Below are 17,614 nucleotides of genomic sequence, written 5' to 3'. Positions count from 1 at the left end.
ATTTATACAACATTTAAATAAAGTAAATAATAACACAGTGTATTATTCATTGATCTAGTATAAAAATTTGATTTAAAACAAAAAAGTTATAGGTTTGTTAAAAAAACATAAAATATAACTTACTAAATAACACAATTTAAATGAAATAAAAAAATTAGTCAATAAATAAAATATCATTTATTACTTTTTTAAGTAGTATAAAACATGTAATTGAAGATTTATATAAATTGTTTTTTATTTCAACATGTATTCTGTTAGGAATAATATAGTGATAATTACATAAATATAATTTATATATATAATCTTGACATTTTTGGCTTCATTTTATGAATAATAACCTATAAATAACTTAAATGTAATGAAAAGTAAATTACTTAAATTTTAAGTATACATTCAATATGGTAGGTACTTGGGTATTTTTAAATACATCATGTTAATTCACAGTTTTAACGTTTTCTATTTATAAATCATCATTAAGTACAGCAAGTTTTGAAATAAGGATTTATAATACTGTAACATTTATAGTATACTACTAGTTGTGTGTAGTCCATTTGAGATAGTTAAGCAATGTTTTTTGATTTTACTATCAAGTAAAATACAAAGCTCTGTTATACTTTATTTTGTATCAATTTGTTCATTGTCGTTTCCTTCAGTAGAGAAGAGGAAGGTTTTCAACTTCCAAATCTTATGAATTTTTTCTAATGACTCAATTTTAATTTCCAAAGACGTTTTCCTGCCATGACCAAAAGTACTAATTACATATGTATTAAAAAAAAAAAATGTGGTCAAGTGGGTAATGCTTTGCTGTACAACTGTACAAGTAGATATTGAGTGAATCTTGGACATAGAGTCACTATAATGGTTGTGTAATAGGTATCATTGTATACGAAAAACGATTCTGAACAGAGATGATTTGTTAGCCTAGGGAGTAGGATATATATTTTCCATCGGATAGTGAAAAATGTGGCCATGGGCGCACATTGGGAGGGGCAAGATAGTGCACTTTCCCCGCTGGACAAAAAATATTTAAAACTTGTAGCTTAATAAATATTACCATAATATTATTATTATTTTCATTACCTTACATTTGAGATTTTTTTTATTTTGACTTACCCCCTCCTAAAATGTTACTTATGAGCGCCCATGAAAGTGGTTTATGTTTTAATGATCTGAATACCCCAAAATTATATATTGTAGAGAAAATGACAATTTAATGAACTGTTGTGTGTATCAAGTTTCTACAACTAGTCATTTTAAACTATACAAAAAATCTAAAATTATTTGATATTAAATCGTTAATTTACTTGATTAATATAGCGTGCATTTTGAATTTTGTAAAAAATTTGAAATTAAGATAAATTTTTTTGATTGGCCAACGCTCAACTTTTATAATTATTGTAAGCCACATTTACGGAAAATCTTGTATTAAATTTTCAATTCTTTGCTACTTATACAACATTTTTTATTAATTTTAACTACAATATAATTTGCAAATATTCGTGATTTTAACGAATTTTGTCAATATATGAACATCAAACGCTAATTTAAAAAATTGTGCCGATATATTTTTATAGCTTTTGAATTACTATAAGACTAATTTATGAGGAACTTCAATAACTTTATAATAAACTTTCAAGTATTTTGACTTAGCCAAAAAAATTTAATTTTATCGATATTTATATAAAAACTAAACAAAAACGAAAATTTTCAATGCCTATAAATAGCATTAAAATAAGCGAAATATTTTGAAAATTAAATTATGTAAAGAAAATGTCAATCTAAATAACTGTTGAAATAAGTACGAATTACACTTTTTAAATAATTATAAATATTGAAAATCATATATGGATAAATCGTTATCGTTACGTGATTTCGTAAAAATTAAAATTTAGCCGCTTATAATTTATAACATTTTTTTTTATGATGACGCTTTGAGTTTTTTCTACAGCTATTGAAGGAACCTATGAAGGAAAACTTATGAAAAACTTAGTGTAGAATTTTATGAGATATTAATACAAACATTTTTATGAATATTCAACTACAAAATTACTTTATCAATTTTCGCAATTTTAACATATTTTGTAAAGCTTTGATCTTTAAACTCTTATAAAAAAAAATATGACTAACCATTTTTGATTTTTTTAACAATAATAAAAATAACTTATAAGAAACCTTGTATTTTCAAGGGGCATCCAACATTTTTTTATCGACATTTCAAAAAAAAAAAAAATACTTGGAAAATCGAAAATTTCAGTTGTCTATAAATAGCTTAAAAAAGTAGCCATAATATTTTGCAAATTTAATTGTATATGGATAACATTAATACAAAATTTTTGTGTTTCATCTAGTTATTTACAGTGATTTGTTTTTGAGTTACAACTATATAAAAAAACGATTTTTATCGAAAATTGGTCTGCGTAAAAATTCCACTATTTGTGATTAGACTTTTTTTAAAATTTCTGGAAACTTCTTACTTTTGACCTGTATAATGTACTAAAAATATTCCTTATGCCATCGGAAACCACCCCGGAAGTTTTTGAGGCATTGCAATTGAAGCATTATTTTGACAAGTTATGCTATACACAGACATAAAAAAAAATACATCATTGTAAAATCAATACATTCCTCATTCTGTTCAGAATCCAAAATACAGTTTCGAGTTAGTTTAAACTACTTTATTTGAGATAAGAACTTCTACTCGACTTGCAAAAGCTCTTAGTGATTGGTGTGTGTGAAATGTACCCAATCACCAACCAGTCACAGACAGAGCACCTAAATTTTGTAAAGAGAGTCCAACCGTTACATTGGCCCAGTATGTTTATGTACATTTGGCCATTCTCAAACTAAATTGAGAATACAAATACCTGTAGTATTTCATCTCTCCGTCTTGAACTGAAACTACAGCACTCCGTTGAACCATCATCTTTACTAACAGCTTATATGTTTTTTCAATAATGTTTGTTTTGTTGGGTAAATTGTGAATGATGTAAATGTATCAATTGACTTTATCAATACACCCTGCAATAATTCTAAGATTAATGATACAAGATTCTTTATAACACAGTTATTCAGAAAATAATATCAAGTCATATTGGTTGTTGCTGAAATATTCATTAATCATCATTAGTCCAATTCACAAAAAAAAAAACATAGGTGGCACTTCGAATATTATTTAAAAAATAAAAATAAATATTGTTGTTTACAAAATAATTAATATTAACGTATATTTGTTCTATATTTATTATAAAACCTGATAAAAAAATATACATTTTAAAGTAGGCTCAGCTTAACTCAGGACAAGCATAGCCACAAATAAGTTAAAAAATTAAGGTTAATATAACTTAATTTTTAACTTGAATGATATATTTTATTGTTATTATTGACTTAATAAACAAATTTATTTCTATCAAATTCGAGTTACAGTTATAAAAATAAAATAATTGATATAATTAAGTTATTATTGATAATGCATACCGCGTATTAATTTGTATTAATTCATTCCCATTTAATAATGGGAAATTAAAAATTTAATTAAATTTGAAATTTCTTCTTTAGTCAGAATTGATCAATACAATTGATTTATTTTAATAATAAAAATATCTAATAACAATAATCATCAATATGTTATAGGCACAGTTCTTGATAAAAACAAATAAAAAGTATTTTTATCATAATCGTATAAAATGACTTAATAAGTTATTACTGTTTTTATAAACTAAAATCAATATGCCCTTGTCTAATTAAAATTTTAGTATAAGATATTTATAAATAGCCAATAATCAATAGATAATCTATAAGATATAGTCAGTACAAACTATAGACACTAACAATTCTTGTTTTTATGTCTAACAAACTGTTACTGTTCCAAAGGACAAAACTTACATTTTTATAACTAAACTTTAATTTTCGTAAAAACTATATATGAAGTACGTTTTTTTTTTATTATTATAATACCAAAATAATAATTTACACCAGGGGTCGGCAACTTTTTTGGTGTCAAGGGCCAAAAAATAAAAATAAATTTTTTCACGGGCCATAATTTGAATACACCTTATTTTATGTAAACGAAATATTATAGTAATTCTTACTATAATATACTGGACATAATTCATTCGTTACAGCTAACATGCACTTTTTAAAAAACTCAATGTCAGTAAAAGGGCGACTGTTTTTTGCCAACATTTCAGCAACTACATAACTTGCTCGTACAGACGCTTCGTTACGTGTGTTTTGGGATTTGAAAATATTTTGCTGGCTACTAAGAGATGTTAAAAAATGTTTTATTTTGTTTTGTCTTAATTCACCAGTTAAGTTTTCAAATTTTGCTTTATGCTCATTGTCGTAATGTGGCCTGACGTTGTATTCTTTCATTACTGTTATGGTTTTATTACAAATTAAACATAATAACTTACAACTGTGTTCGATAAAAAAGAAAAGTTCGGTCCAATCTTCTTTAAAAATACGATGCTCATCGTTAATTTTTCGTTTAGGAGCCATAGAGTTACACGTACAGAAATTTGAAACATAGAATTGAAACGATTACACTTCACTAGAAAATCGATTCAGTAATACTAAGAAGAATTATACTTAGAAGTCGTATTTCGTTTTGTATAATAAATTATTATCGATGTTTAACGAAACGTAGATAACGTGTACAATGTTTCTATACATAATATCTATTTTTGTTCAATATTGTACAACTAACTTCTCGCGAGAAATCCCAATTTTTATCAACAAAGATTACGTGTTATATAATATTTTTAAACTAACTATAAATTATTATCAAGGGCCGCATAAAATTGCTACGCGGGCCGCGGGTTGCCGACCCCTGATTTACACAATAGCAAATTGTGTTGGTGACTTGAAAATAATTTTTTTGTATACTTAATAAGTATTTAAAAAAAATAAGTATTACTTATTGTATACATTTAATAGTTAATACTATGTATGTAATTATCTTCATCTACAGTTTTATTTTCCTAATTTAGTTTCATACATACTAAATATTCAACTGTAACACCTATATTCAATGATATTTATGATTTTTAATATTTAAAATTATCTATGGGAAATTCAAAAAAAAAAAAAGTTAATTGTAAGTTTCTATATAACTTTTAATTTAATTGAGTTAAAAAAAATAGATCACTATTAACATAAAACTTTTTAAATTGTTATTTGTTTCTTTCACCTAACTTATTGAATTAAAAAATATCATTAACTTGTTTAAGGTTTACTCTAAGTCTGAAGTTACCCTAAAAAATATACCTTGTGAATAATTATAATGGTTATTATTTTAAAAGGTTAAATGGAAAAGAGTATTTTAATTACATACATGTATTTGAATAATTAATTACTATAAAATATTAATTTTGTATGGCACTAGCATATTTTTAGTTTAAAATAACTCATTCTAAATTTAGTCGTACTTTGTAATGCTTATTTTGACATCAGCTTTGGAACAAGTTTTTAAACATAATTTTTTCAATACTCAATTGATACATCTGTTAATGTATTATCAGTATGTTTTGTTTTTTAACTATTGTTAGATTACATTTTACAGAAAGGTTAAATCCTGAATGAGTTTACTTTTTTAATAAAAATACATAAGTTTACCTAAGGACCCATATTACAAAATTATTAATTCATTATTTTACGGGATGTTTAATATGTGTATATATAGTCTTAATTACCTACTTTTTACTTATTACATAATTGTTTTGATAAAAACTTAATTTAACCGCGATACCCATAGTGAGTATGTTAAAGAAAATATTATATAAAATATATAAGATAAATTTAAAGTTAAAAGCACAATTCTGGTATGTTAACGTTAATATATTCATGAACATTTTTTACGCGGTTAATAGTATTAATATGTGTCTGAAACACCTTAAAAAATCGTCTATATATATTGAAACTTTTAAAAACCTTTAAAATCTGAAAGTATAGGAACTTTTAAGCTTTGAAAATGAATTTATTATACTACGTCATTATTCAAAAAGTAAAAGCAAAATTGTTCAGTCATATTCAAACTTATCTCGTTTATTATATTTCTGTATTATCATATTTTTATAGTGTTAAACCTTTCGTTGTTACTTTTTTCAGGTCTCTATAATATACATTATACCTTGTAATATTTTATTAAATTCCTATTATATATCTTAATATTTATGACATTCTTATTTAACCACAAAATAGGTTGGTATTTAATTAATTATATGTGTAACACTTAAATAAAAAATTTAGATATTTAAGTGAAAATGTTTGGCTTAACTTAAAGTACATAAAATAATATAACAAATGTGTTAAATGCTGGCTTACTCGAGCTTTATATTTTAGCTAACTAATTTATTCTATAATATGCTAAATAATTAACTGCATCTTCTATTCAAATGCAGATCAATTATCTATTTGATACAAAATATCATTAATTTTAACTATATTTCAATTTATTTTTATAATTAATTAATCAAAATATAAAGTCGGTAAAATATATTAAGGTACTTCCAATCAGTGAAGGTTAGATATACAGGTTAACAATTGTAAATAACAAATAAATACTTACCTATTTTTTTATATTATTAAATTAAGCACCTTTTTTATTCAGGTACCTACAATAAAGAATTATAATAATATATCATGCATTATCATTAGAATACAATCACAATATTCTATTGCATATTGATTCATACTAACCTTATGACGTCATTAGATAATAGTGGAAACGCGGTACGACATTGCTTCAATATGTTTCACGTTAGGTTACTACCATTTTTATTCAAAATCGAGGGATAATATAGACAAACTTTACATGGGACTGTAGGTAGGTAATTAAGGGGAAACTCGAAATATTGGACTATTGGACTATTAGTCGTTAAACTCGCATCATTGAATAAAATGTAATGCCAACGATTTGCAGCCGACTAAAAACGCTGGATATAATCATAGAGCTATTCTGTTCGAGATTTGTTGGCAAATGGCCAAGGCTCAACAAAAAAGATACGGCGATCATGGTTAAAAACACGAAAATTAATATTCTGTCAGTATTCATGGTTTTGTATAATTGTACGACTGTTTACCTAAAGTGAAATCAATAACAAGACCAGCTTCACGGTCGTCTATTCGTATCTCGTACGTTTACACGTTCGACTACTCCGACCCGCAAGGCTTGTCTACAAGGAATTGACAATATTAGTTGCCGCCGCTGCCTGGAATATTTCGGCCGCCAGGGTTCGACGATCGGAACACCGTAGCTAAGACCTTTTAGCTTTTGCAGCTATGCCAGTGCTACCAAAAATATAGTTTCGAGTATCGAGACGATGACAACTACTGTAGGACTGCTGGCTGAATGTCTTATTATTTATTGCAAACAAAACGATCGATTTTGAGTCGTATTTAGTGGAGTGTGTGTGTGTGTGTGTGTGTGTGTGGCGGGGAAGTGGTCAAACCAACCTCAACTAAAACTTTTTAAGTCAAAAAATTATATTTATTAAACTATTAATTTTAATGATTTTCTGTGGTTTAATACCACGATTGACATTGTTATATATATAATATGTTTCTCGTATACTATTATATACGGGGTATTTTATGTTATTGTACTCGTGTTTTTTTTTTTTTTTAATGATAATTGATCGATAATATGAAATTTTTGAATAAATAGTTTTACCATAAGTTAAATTTTAATTAAATTTTAATTTATTTTTAAATGGTAGAAACAATTATTAATTTGAGTTTGCTATAATTAACTAAAAGGATGATATATCCGCAAGTGTTGTCTCCGGCTTACTACCGTAAAACATGGCAACGTTACGTTCAGTGGAATCAATTTTATGCAATTATGCTGTTGGCTTAAATATTAAAGTCAATTTACTTATTATCAAAATTAAAGGTAATATTATCTAGGGCATCTAGTAGGTTTTTATTGATCTTTTAATTTTTAAATGAGTTATAGTTATGTAAAATATTAAAACATTAAATGCTCATAACTCATTTCAAAATTAAAAAATCAATAAGAGATCACGAGTTGCCTTAGATAATATTATTACCTATAAACAGGGGAACATTTAGTTGTGGGGGAGGGTGCGGTTACACCCCTTAAAAGTTACAATTGGCCTTCGCCTTGTTGAAATAATTAACGTTTTTTAATATGATTAAAATTAAATTTTTTTTAATATCTATATTGAAATGTATCAATATTTGTTTACTGTCAATCGTAATTCCAATTTTAAATTACATTTGTTATTACAAAAATATCGTGAAATAAATTTATTGAGTAAACAATAGATTGATATACTTACCATTGATAAAGTATATCATTGTTAAATCACGGAATAATAGTACGTTCTGAACACACAACTCAAATTCGTCTTAATGCGATCATTAATATTATTATTATTATTGTTTTTATCATTATCGACGTACGGTAGTATTGGAAGCGAGGTAAATGTCAAAAAAAACCTGTAACTTATAAAGGTAAATAAGTAAATTATTAATTACTTAGGTAAATAAAAAAAAAGTTTGTTTTTTTATAATGTATAGTATTTATTTACCTATTTATAAATAAAATCCATTCGTCTTATACTCTTATTTATTTTTTATTTTTTCAAACATCAAGTTGTCGCATAAAATTAACAATTTATTATAAAATTCAATATTTAATTATCGGTATGTATTGTATTATTATATAGGTACTACCCGTGTTAACTAATCAGGTAAGTATATCAAATGGCAACAAATAAATTTTACCACACTTGTAGAGTCCTCATGCCTACTTATCGAAGTATCGCACCATTTTTTTTTTATTCTGGTGACTTAAATGTGAAAAACGCAAAAAAAAATGTCACATTGTAACGCCTTGATTCGGATAAAAATGTTGAAAGAAAATGGAGTGTTTATAATTTAGATAATATTCTAAAAATAATTAAACCTAAATTATTTGAAGATAAAAAAATCTTCATAATAGGCTGTCTCGGTGAATAAGTTTATAATAGTGAGTTCATTAATTTTTGAAACATTGTATCTATATAAATACTAAATAATATTGAGTTTGTTAATACCTATTTGTTAATTTTGGAACTAAAAAAATTATCGAAGCCGCATTTAGACCCCTACATCGACAAAGCTCAATTGCGGCTTAAATATAGGTAGCGTTAATGCATACCTAATTTAAGTATCCCAATTACATCCGAACACACATTGGTTCCCATTATAAAGTATCTACAAATTAAATAGGGAATAATACATTTATTTTTAATTAAGAAAATTATTAATCAGTTAACAAAACATTTTATTAAAAAAAATATTTTTTATAGAGGATATTAAATAATATATTTAAATGTCTGAATGGTATAGGTACCTAATCTACTAACCTAACCTACATAGCAAAATTAATAAAATGCATTATATAAGTAGTTACATAAATAAATAATAAAAATATTAGGCATACAGTGTAATATATTATAGGTTGAATTTATTTTTTTATTAACTCAAAATTAAATATTTTTTATTTGTTATCTTACAGTTAATCAGCTTTTTTAATGGACTAGAAAGCATCATTCGCGCAGAATATTGTTAGCTCATGTGAACTTAATTTACAATAAAATAAGTACGTAAGAAAAGACATAATCGGGAGATAATTTAGTTTTAATAACCACTGAAAATAGTATTTCCTACCAGATTACGGACTACGATTAAGTGATACTCATTTACATACAAGGAATAGTTGATATTGTTAAAAGGTACAGCTTAATACCGAAACAAATGAAAAAGATATAATTTTCAGGGAGTCGATAAATTGTGTCTCCCCAAAAAGGTCAGTCATATATTATTATGTAAATTGTGTATAATGTACTATGTACTGATAAAACATACGTGAATTGCGTCTAGAATAAATTTGAAATGTAGTTACGTAAATTTCGGCTTGGGATATTCTGATTTCCGGTTGGATGTTCAATTTAAAGATAACTAGGTATTAATATTATCTTTAATATTGATCGATGGCCGATGGTAATACTATTTGTATAGATAAGTTTTAAAGATCACAATCCTTTACAAATTACAGAACCAATAATAAATTGACAAAATTAACAACAATTTAAAAAAAGAAAAGCCTTATTGGTAATTTACGTAGGAATAAGAAATATGTAATTTGCATAAAAAATTTGAAATGGGAAGTAATTTACAGCGACACGTCGACACAATATCCATTTCCAAAATAATGCATTTTTGGGAAAAGTGGTTTCAGTCAAATATTTTTTGGGAATCATGTTTTTAATTAATTACATACAATTAAGTTATGATAAAACAATTAAATCAATTTTCAAAAATCATATTATATTTATTATAGTATGTAAATATTTAACAATTAAAAAAAAAAAAAAATAGTATAAGTTATTACAGTAATAATAATATTTGAAAGTATTTAAAAATAATAAAAAAATTATAAAAAGCATTTTCGAATATTTGATTTTGAATATAAGTGTATTTAATAATTGTATTGGGCTTATTTTTATAATTGTGGCTTCAGTAGTTTTTAACCAGTTAACCATATAGACATTTTAAAAAATGAAGGACAATGACAATAGTGCGCCTTAAATTTTTTTTGTTAAAAAGATTGACAATAAACTATTTGTCATTGTTTTTAATGTAAAGCTTTAATAAACCTGTTAGAATCAGAAATTTAAAATTTATGTCATCCAAAATATATGACATAAAATCAAATTAATATTTATCCGATACTGGCGGTACTTCTTAAGAGTCCAAAGATGTTAACTCAAAACTATATTTTTTTTTATGCGTTAATGTTAATCCTTATTCTTGTATTTTTGATATCGACTGTAATTATGGCCACTCTTTGTAGTCAATGGCTAAAAAGAGTGTCATCATCAGTATTTTAATGTATATGTTTATATATTTTATTGTATACATATTCTCACAAATGCCTAAGTACATTATAATATAAAAAACTGTGGGTAGGTACTGTGATTAAATAGAGTTATGTCCTTAATATAAACAAATTGCTAATTTCATAATGAAACAATAGAATGTAAATTAACATCATCAGGTATTTTAAATTTTATAAATAATTAATTTATTAATAATAAATGTAGTAAATTTTATATTTTAATTTGTGAATTAATAAAAATAAATAAAAAATATATTTTATAGCTTTAAGTATAATTATCCAAATGTTGAAAAAAAATTATATCTTACTATGAACAATAAAAATTTGTAATTCAATTGTACCTTACATAATAATTTCTGTTAATATTAACGGACATGACATACATACTTGATTCTATAAAAGTATCTAATACATTAGTTCTAGTTTTAAAGTATCTTGATGTTATATATAATTTTCAATTATAATTTTGCAATTACAAACATTATAATTGTTTAAAAATTTTAGTTGTCAATATGTATGAATTATAGTAAACAAATTATACTGTTATTACAATTTTAACTATATAAATAAAAATTATTTTATTATAGTGTAATGTATATTACATGTAAACAACTCTCTGATACGTTCTAAAAAATACAAAAAAAGACATCTATTCGAAAATAAATAGCAGAATTTTCTTTGCTTCTAAATTTTTTTTTATTGAAATAGAAAAATAAATATATGAGTTAACAAGCAAAACAATAAACAATATTAAGGTTATAACATTATTTAAAGAATGTGAAACATCAAATGAAAAATACTTAAATACAATAGGTACACCTTTAAAATTGATTGAGGATTGTGGGATTTCAAATTATAAATCAGAATTATTGAAAGCAATATTTGTTACTGCTTTAATCCATAAAATTCATAAAACAGATGTTACTCAGAAAACTGTATGTTGTTATGCTTATATATTTCAATTTGTATAAAACTATATAAAACAATTTATATAATTATTAAATTAATATTATAATACATACATTAATGCTAACTTTATTTTACAGTTTACCATCTGAATATAAATTTCTAAGGAATCAAAATTTGTTATTGTTACCATCTGCAAATACAATAATCATTTTTTGACAATTAAAGGGAAATATTTTTAATCATCATTAATACCAAAGTTATAAAATTTGATTTATTTAGTGGGTTGAAAAGAATCATTATATAGTATCTAAATGTTATGTAATTCAATGGCAGTAGGGTAATGACTAACAGATTCACTGAGAACAAAATTTTGATGGTCTGAAAGATTTGTCAGAGACAAAATTGTTTATTTTACAAATAAATAGCATTGCTTTTAATAGGGAATTTCTATCTGAGGGAAAATAGTAAAGAGCTTTATTATGTGTCACAAACCTGTTGTGTTTATGTATCATTATTTTTTTCAGAATATTATGTGTAGCTATACGTATTTTATACTGTAGCATTATTTGATTGTAAATTATTAATATTTACTTATTGAAATGAATAATAGATTTTAATAAAAATTATTACTGAGTTATTAAGATTATTAATTTTTTGATCTACAATTGATATGATAAATTATTTATTATATGATTGTAAAATTGACAGAAAAATTTAACCAGGACTCATTAGAAGTGTTACAAAACTTAGAAATATGGCTTCTAGAAGTATCATAACATTTATGATACCTATATTTTGAAAAATGGAAATGTTTGTAGGTAATGTATATGAAGTGAGCTATCTTATTTATATTTGTTTTAAAAGTACTTACAAAATAAACTTTTCAATAATTCTTCGAGATTATTAGATAAGAGTCAAATCCCAATGACCATTCATTAACTCTGATACTTCTTCAACTCCATAAACTTTTATCAGTTAACTTTTTGGCAAAGCTTCCAAAAACAGGAAATTGATTGTTATCTGGAGGTAACTTATACCTAATTAAATATCTTAATCGTCAACGTGAAGTCTAGTGATTACTAAATGCATCATGTTAGTTACTAACTTCACCTATTTAGAACAAATCGAGGAAATTTATGAGTGTTTTGTTAAATGCAAAGATGGCTTAACTTTATTTAACAATATAGTTGATGAATTTTTAAATAATTTTCTTATTCTTTTTCTATGTTATGTACCCACAAAGTAGATAGGTATGATTGAATTTATAATCACTTGATAATATACAACGCTGAGAATGAGACAATATAGTATTATAATATTATGTATGATTAATCACAAAACCACAAATACTAATGTCGAGAAAAATAAAACAAAATTGGTGTTAAAATTGTTTTGTGAGATTTTAAACGGTGTTATTATTACATTAGTATTTAATACCTATAAGAAATATTTTTCATAATATTATTATCGTATTGATTGCTATTAAATCAATGATTGTGTTTTTATTATTTGTTTGTGTATGTCGGAATATGTCTACTGATAATCTATCATACGAAATTAGTTAAGTGGTTCGCCACCGCGTCTAATCGTTTTGCGTCACGAGTTTGTTCTGGGAAATGGAAACTTTCGTACAAACGCTGATAACGGGCTCTCGTTCGGCTAAGGCACTAAATATATGGGTATGTTAAACCGCCATTTTGCGACTCGTTTATCAATGATAAAATAAACGCGGCATAATATATATATATATATATCGCAGTTCTATAATATTATATGTGATAAATGAGTGGCGGCTAAGCATACCTATTGTCTATAGTGCCCTAGTTCGGTGTCCCGTGGATTTTAATTCGTGTGCGTGTGCTACGTGCTTCGATCGACCGCCAGAGTGAAGGACACTGTCAGTCGTCAGGACGTGGCCACGTGCATTGTTTTGTTTATTTTATTGTGTAAACTATTGTATGCTCGTCACCGCCCAACGATTGTGGTTGCTGCATCAAACCCGTAACGTCCAATAAAGTAAGTCGCCGATTAACTATTACAAACACAACCATACATAAATATTGATTGTACATGTTACAACTATTGTAAATTGGTTTACTTTTTGTCTCATTATTTTTAAGTCTGCCGTTTTTTTTTTTTTTTTTTTCGTTACCGAATAGGTATAATAGCTCGAGTACCTGCAACTTACCGTCCCGCAATCGGGTGTAGGTAGGCGAGTCAATATTCATTCGACTAACATCACAATAATTACCAAATTCATTAAATCATAATGTTAGTCGTAAATGGATTTTTTTTTCCTGAGAAAATCGATGTAGTAAGCACCATTGAACAATATGATAATATAATATCATAATATTATTCAATGGCAAGCATCTTATATCATATTATACTATAATATGATCTAAGACAAGCACGTACAAAATAGGGGGACTTCATTAGTATTATCGCTCGTATCGCGCGTTTCGGAAGATAAGACGATGGGCAACGGGGTTTTTTGAATTTAATTTTTTCGTTCAATTTGGCGTCGCCGTGTGGAAGTTTACGACCGAGATTCGGCTTCGTGTCTGTAGCTATCGTGCGCGCGTGCATGCTTGTTTGAGAACCCCTGGACAAAACTCGTAATTTATCGTATTGACCGTAACGACTTGCATAAACAATAACAGCTGCTCCATCCGTTTTTTCCCACTATCTTGCACGTACCGCTTCTTATCACGGTTACATGCCTTTTACCCATAGATATTATGGAATTTAAATTAATTTATTTTCTATGCTTTTACCACTGCTTACTGCTCTCTTCACTATCCTCGACAAATCGCTAATATATCGTGCGCCGACGACCCGTACCGATGGTCTTGGAATCATTTTTCCTATGTATTATATTATAATTATGTAAATATTTCACGTTACTTATCACTGGCTTCTCGTTCTAATTACATTACAAAAACGCCCGGCCCAGCTCATAACAATTGGGATCGTCGATCGTTGTCACTATAAGATCTTCCTCCTTTAAATACAGCGTCTTTTTCCCGTACCAAGATTTACTGTAAACCGAAACAATGTCCCCGGCAAAAAAGTCCCACGGAAAAAGTCACCGGGAAAAACATACGACATATTGAATTAAATTTTTAATTATTTTACGAGAGGTATATTATATCCAAATAAATGCATTCATATATTTTTTAAATAATATACAACATATTTTACATATCTTTTGTATCTGAAATACATTACCTATATTATGATATTATTTTCAATAAAGTTAACATGTACCTAATTATACCTATATTTTTTGTATAATTATACGACATATTTTACATATCTTTTATATCTGAATAAATACATTTTTACATTTTTTGAATAATATTATTATAGATGTTTAAGATATTATATTATTTTGTACCTATTTAATTTAGTTGTTTGTTAATATTATCTTCAGTAAAATATGTAACATGTATGTAATCTATGAGCTATAATGTATCTACCTATATAAATTATAAATACCTATTTGATAAAAGACTGAATTTAAATCAAATATTAATTTGGAGACTTTTTCCGGGAACTTTTTTTCCTAATATCAAGATTTACAGGTGTTGGTCATTTAACTAAATGAAAAAAATATGTGTTTATGATTATTTATATTACTACTATTTAAAATGCAAAATAAAAATATAAACTCTTAGACCAGTGGCTAGGTCTAAGGCTTATCGAAAAAACCAAAGTAATAATATTGTTCAAATAAGTGAAAAACACTAAGATGTTAACAATTATATTAGGTACATTGTGTGAACTATATTCATAGTATTCTATAGGTAACATTTTAAAATAGTTGGAGGGTCAAAATAAAAAAGTATCAAATATCAATAATCTTACGTAGGTATCTACATGTGTTGTTAATAATTAACGATTATTTAATTATAATAATAATTTTCAAAACTCTACACATTGTCTCCTTTTATGTCTAGTTTATATTATAATGTACCTAATTAGAAAATTCTTTTGATGATGTCTCAAGTCCTTTGATAATATTATTATGGTAGTATTTTATTAAACTATAACCTGTCCAGTTCATCTTGGCCATCTGCTGACGTCACAAACTACCATTGAAGTGTAGCCCACCGTCGAATGGTGTTCAAATAGTAGTATCGGCGTCAAATAAAAAACACAGGAATTTACTAGGTATATAATTTGAGGTTTATTGAATAAAAACACTATAGACTAAATATGTTATTATAATTTACGAGGTGCTCTGACTAAATAAAACTAAAAGATGCTCTGCTAAAAATTAAAAGATGCTCTGTTAAAACAAACTAAAAGATGCTCTGATTAAAAAAAAACTAAAAAATGCTCTGATTAAAAAAAACTAAAAGATGCTCTGATTAAAAAAAACTAAAAGATGCTCTGCTTAAAATTAAAAGATGCTCTGTTAAAACAAACTAGTCGTTTTCTCACTCCCGACTTTCCTCGACTGACTGCCGACCACCGACCGGGCCGTCGCAACAGTCCGTCCGGGGCCTTCAGTGTATGTTGACCCAGCCATTTCGGTCACGTAGTCCATCGTGGGAACTGAAATGGTCACACACTCCTTTACCCTGAGTCAACACATTTGTATATGAGTTTATATGTAGCCTACAGTACATACATACACACTACATACTCACCCATATACAACACCATCATAGTTTATTATAAGATAGTAGTTGTAACGATCGCTGATGACTAAGATGAACTGGATGGGTTACATAAGTTTATATTATTTTTACAGAGGAGGAGCATAGTACACTTAGTTTAAGTAATGCCAATATATTCATAAACTATATATCACATATAATTAACACAAAAAAAAGAAGAAATTTGGTAATCTGGGACTAATTGGTATAGTTGTATAACATAGATCATACAGTATACATAATTACCTGAATTGACACTGGTAATAAGAATCTGTTACTTAAGTTCCAATGTTTATTTCTTATTATAATTATATATTTCATTCTATATTTTTTTTCAGATTTGGTACCTTTTTTCATTAAAAAAAATATGGATGATAAATCATTTTCAAGAAAGAAATTACTAACTCTAAAAAAAGAACCATGTGAAAAACCATTTGTAAAACAAGTTAAGCCCCAAGGCCGTCCTAAAACTGCGTCTCCAGAAAGACCATTCTGTCCTCCATTTATGGTGAGATACGACACCAATCGACCACATTCAAACTATTCTACATTATGGGCTTGTAGAATTTGCACCAAAATATTATTAAGTAAGGCTGCTGCTATAAACCATGCAGATAAATGTAAGCTAGCAATTACAAAAGAAGAAGATATTCCAATTTCAGATTTGCAGTAAGATTAAGTTAACATATCTGTTGATTAGTTGTTTTTAACAATTTTATAAAATTTTTAAGAAAACTTATGAACAATTTTATTTTATAGGTATATGGAAAAAAATATGTGTTATCCGTGCAAATACTGTGACAAAAGAATGCGGAGAAAAGTGACTTGGCTCAAGCATTTAAACGATCATGAGTTACCAGAGTATGAAGAAAATAAATAGGGAGTTGATATATTGATAAAAAATCTTAGACTACCAGTCAAGATTGATTCCATACATATAAAACAAGATTTTGACTTATTATATCCCTCCACTTTCTAAGTAATTTAATTAATCACAATATTATGATATTATATGAATTAATTTATATAATTTTATTAATTTAATTTAATCTTTATTGGATATACTATGTATTAGTGTTTCCCAACCTAGGGGTTGTGAATTTTTTTACAAATCTTCAGCCGTGACTAATAA

The 17,614-nt window shown here is 26.4% G+C and overlaps 1 protein-coding gene and 1 long non-coding RNA gene across 3 annotated transcripts; one reads left to right on the top strand and one right to left on the bottom strand.

Annotated features, from left to right (window-relative positions):
• Nucleotides 1-309: 309 nt before the first annotated feature.
• On the bottom strand, nucleotides 310-13,196 carry LOC126551785 (uncharacterized). 2 transcript variants are annotated; one of them, XR_007605669.1, is made up of 5 exons: nucleotides 12,687-13,196; nucleotides 6,697-8,460; nucleotides 6,566-6,611; nucleotides 2,865-3,018; nucleotides 310-733 (listed from the first exon to the last, which is right to left on the bottom strand). It is a non-coding gene; the product is annotated as an uncharacterized LOC126551785 (long non-coding RNA). The 2 variants fall into 2 exon arrangements; XR_007605668.1 differs by lacking the exon at nucleotides 6,566-6,611.
• A 446-nt stretch (nucleotides 13,197-13,642) lies between these two features.
• Nucleotides 13,643-17,512, top strand: LOC114126614 (uncharacterized). Its single transcript, XM_027990606.2, has 3 exons — nucleotides 13,643-13,831; nucleotides 16,821-17,151; nucleotides 17,242-17,512. Exons 2-3 carry the CDS (start codon nucleotides 16,850-16,852, stop codon nucleotides 17,360-17,362), a joined length of 423 nt encoding a protein of 140 aa, XP_027846407.2. The 5' UTR covers nucleotides 13,643-13,831; nucleotides 16,821-16,849; the 3' UTR covers nucleotides 17,363-17,512.
• Nucleotides 17,513-17,614: the final 102 nt, after the last annotated feature.

This window comes from Aphis gossypii, chromosome X (genome assembly GCF_020184175.1).
Source record: "Aphis gossypii isolate Hap1 chromosome X, ASM2018417v2, whole genome shotgun sequence".
NCBI lineage: Eukaryota > Metazoa > Arthropoda > Insecta > Hemiptera > Aphididae > Aphis > Aphis gossypii.
This window is presented reverse-complemented; position numbering and strand designations above follow the sequence as displayed.

Excerpts from the sequence above, each read along its gene's own strand:
- LOC114126614 (XM_027990606.2), top strand. The coding sequence starts at position 16,850 with ATGGATGATAAATCATTTTCAAGAAAGAAATTACTAACTCTAAAAAAA. Across the intron at positions 17,152-17,241 it reads ATTCCAATTTCAGATTTGCA|GTATATGGAAAAAAATATGT; the intron begins GTAAGATTAAGT and ends TTTATTTTATAG.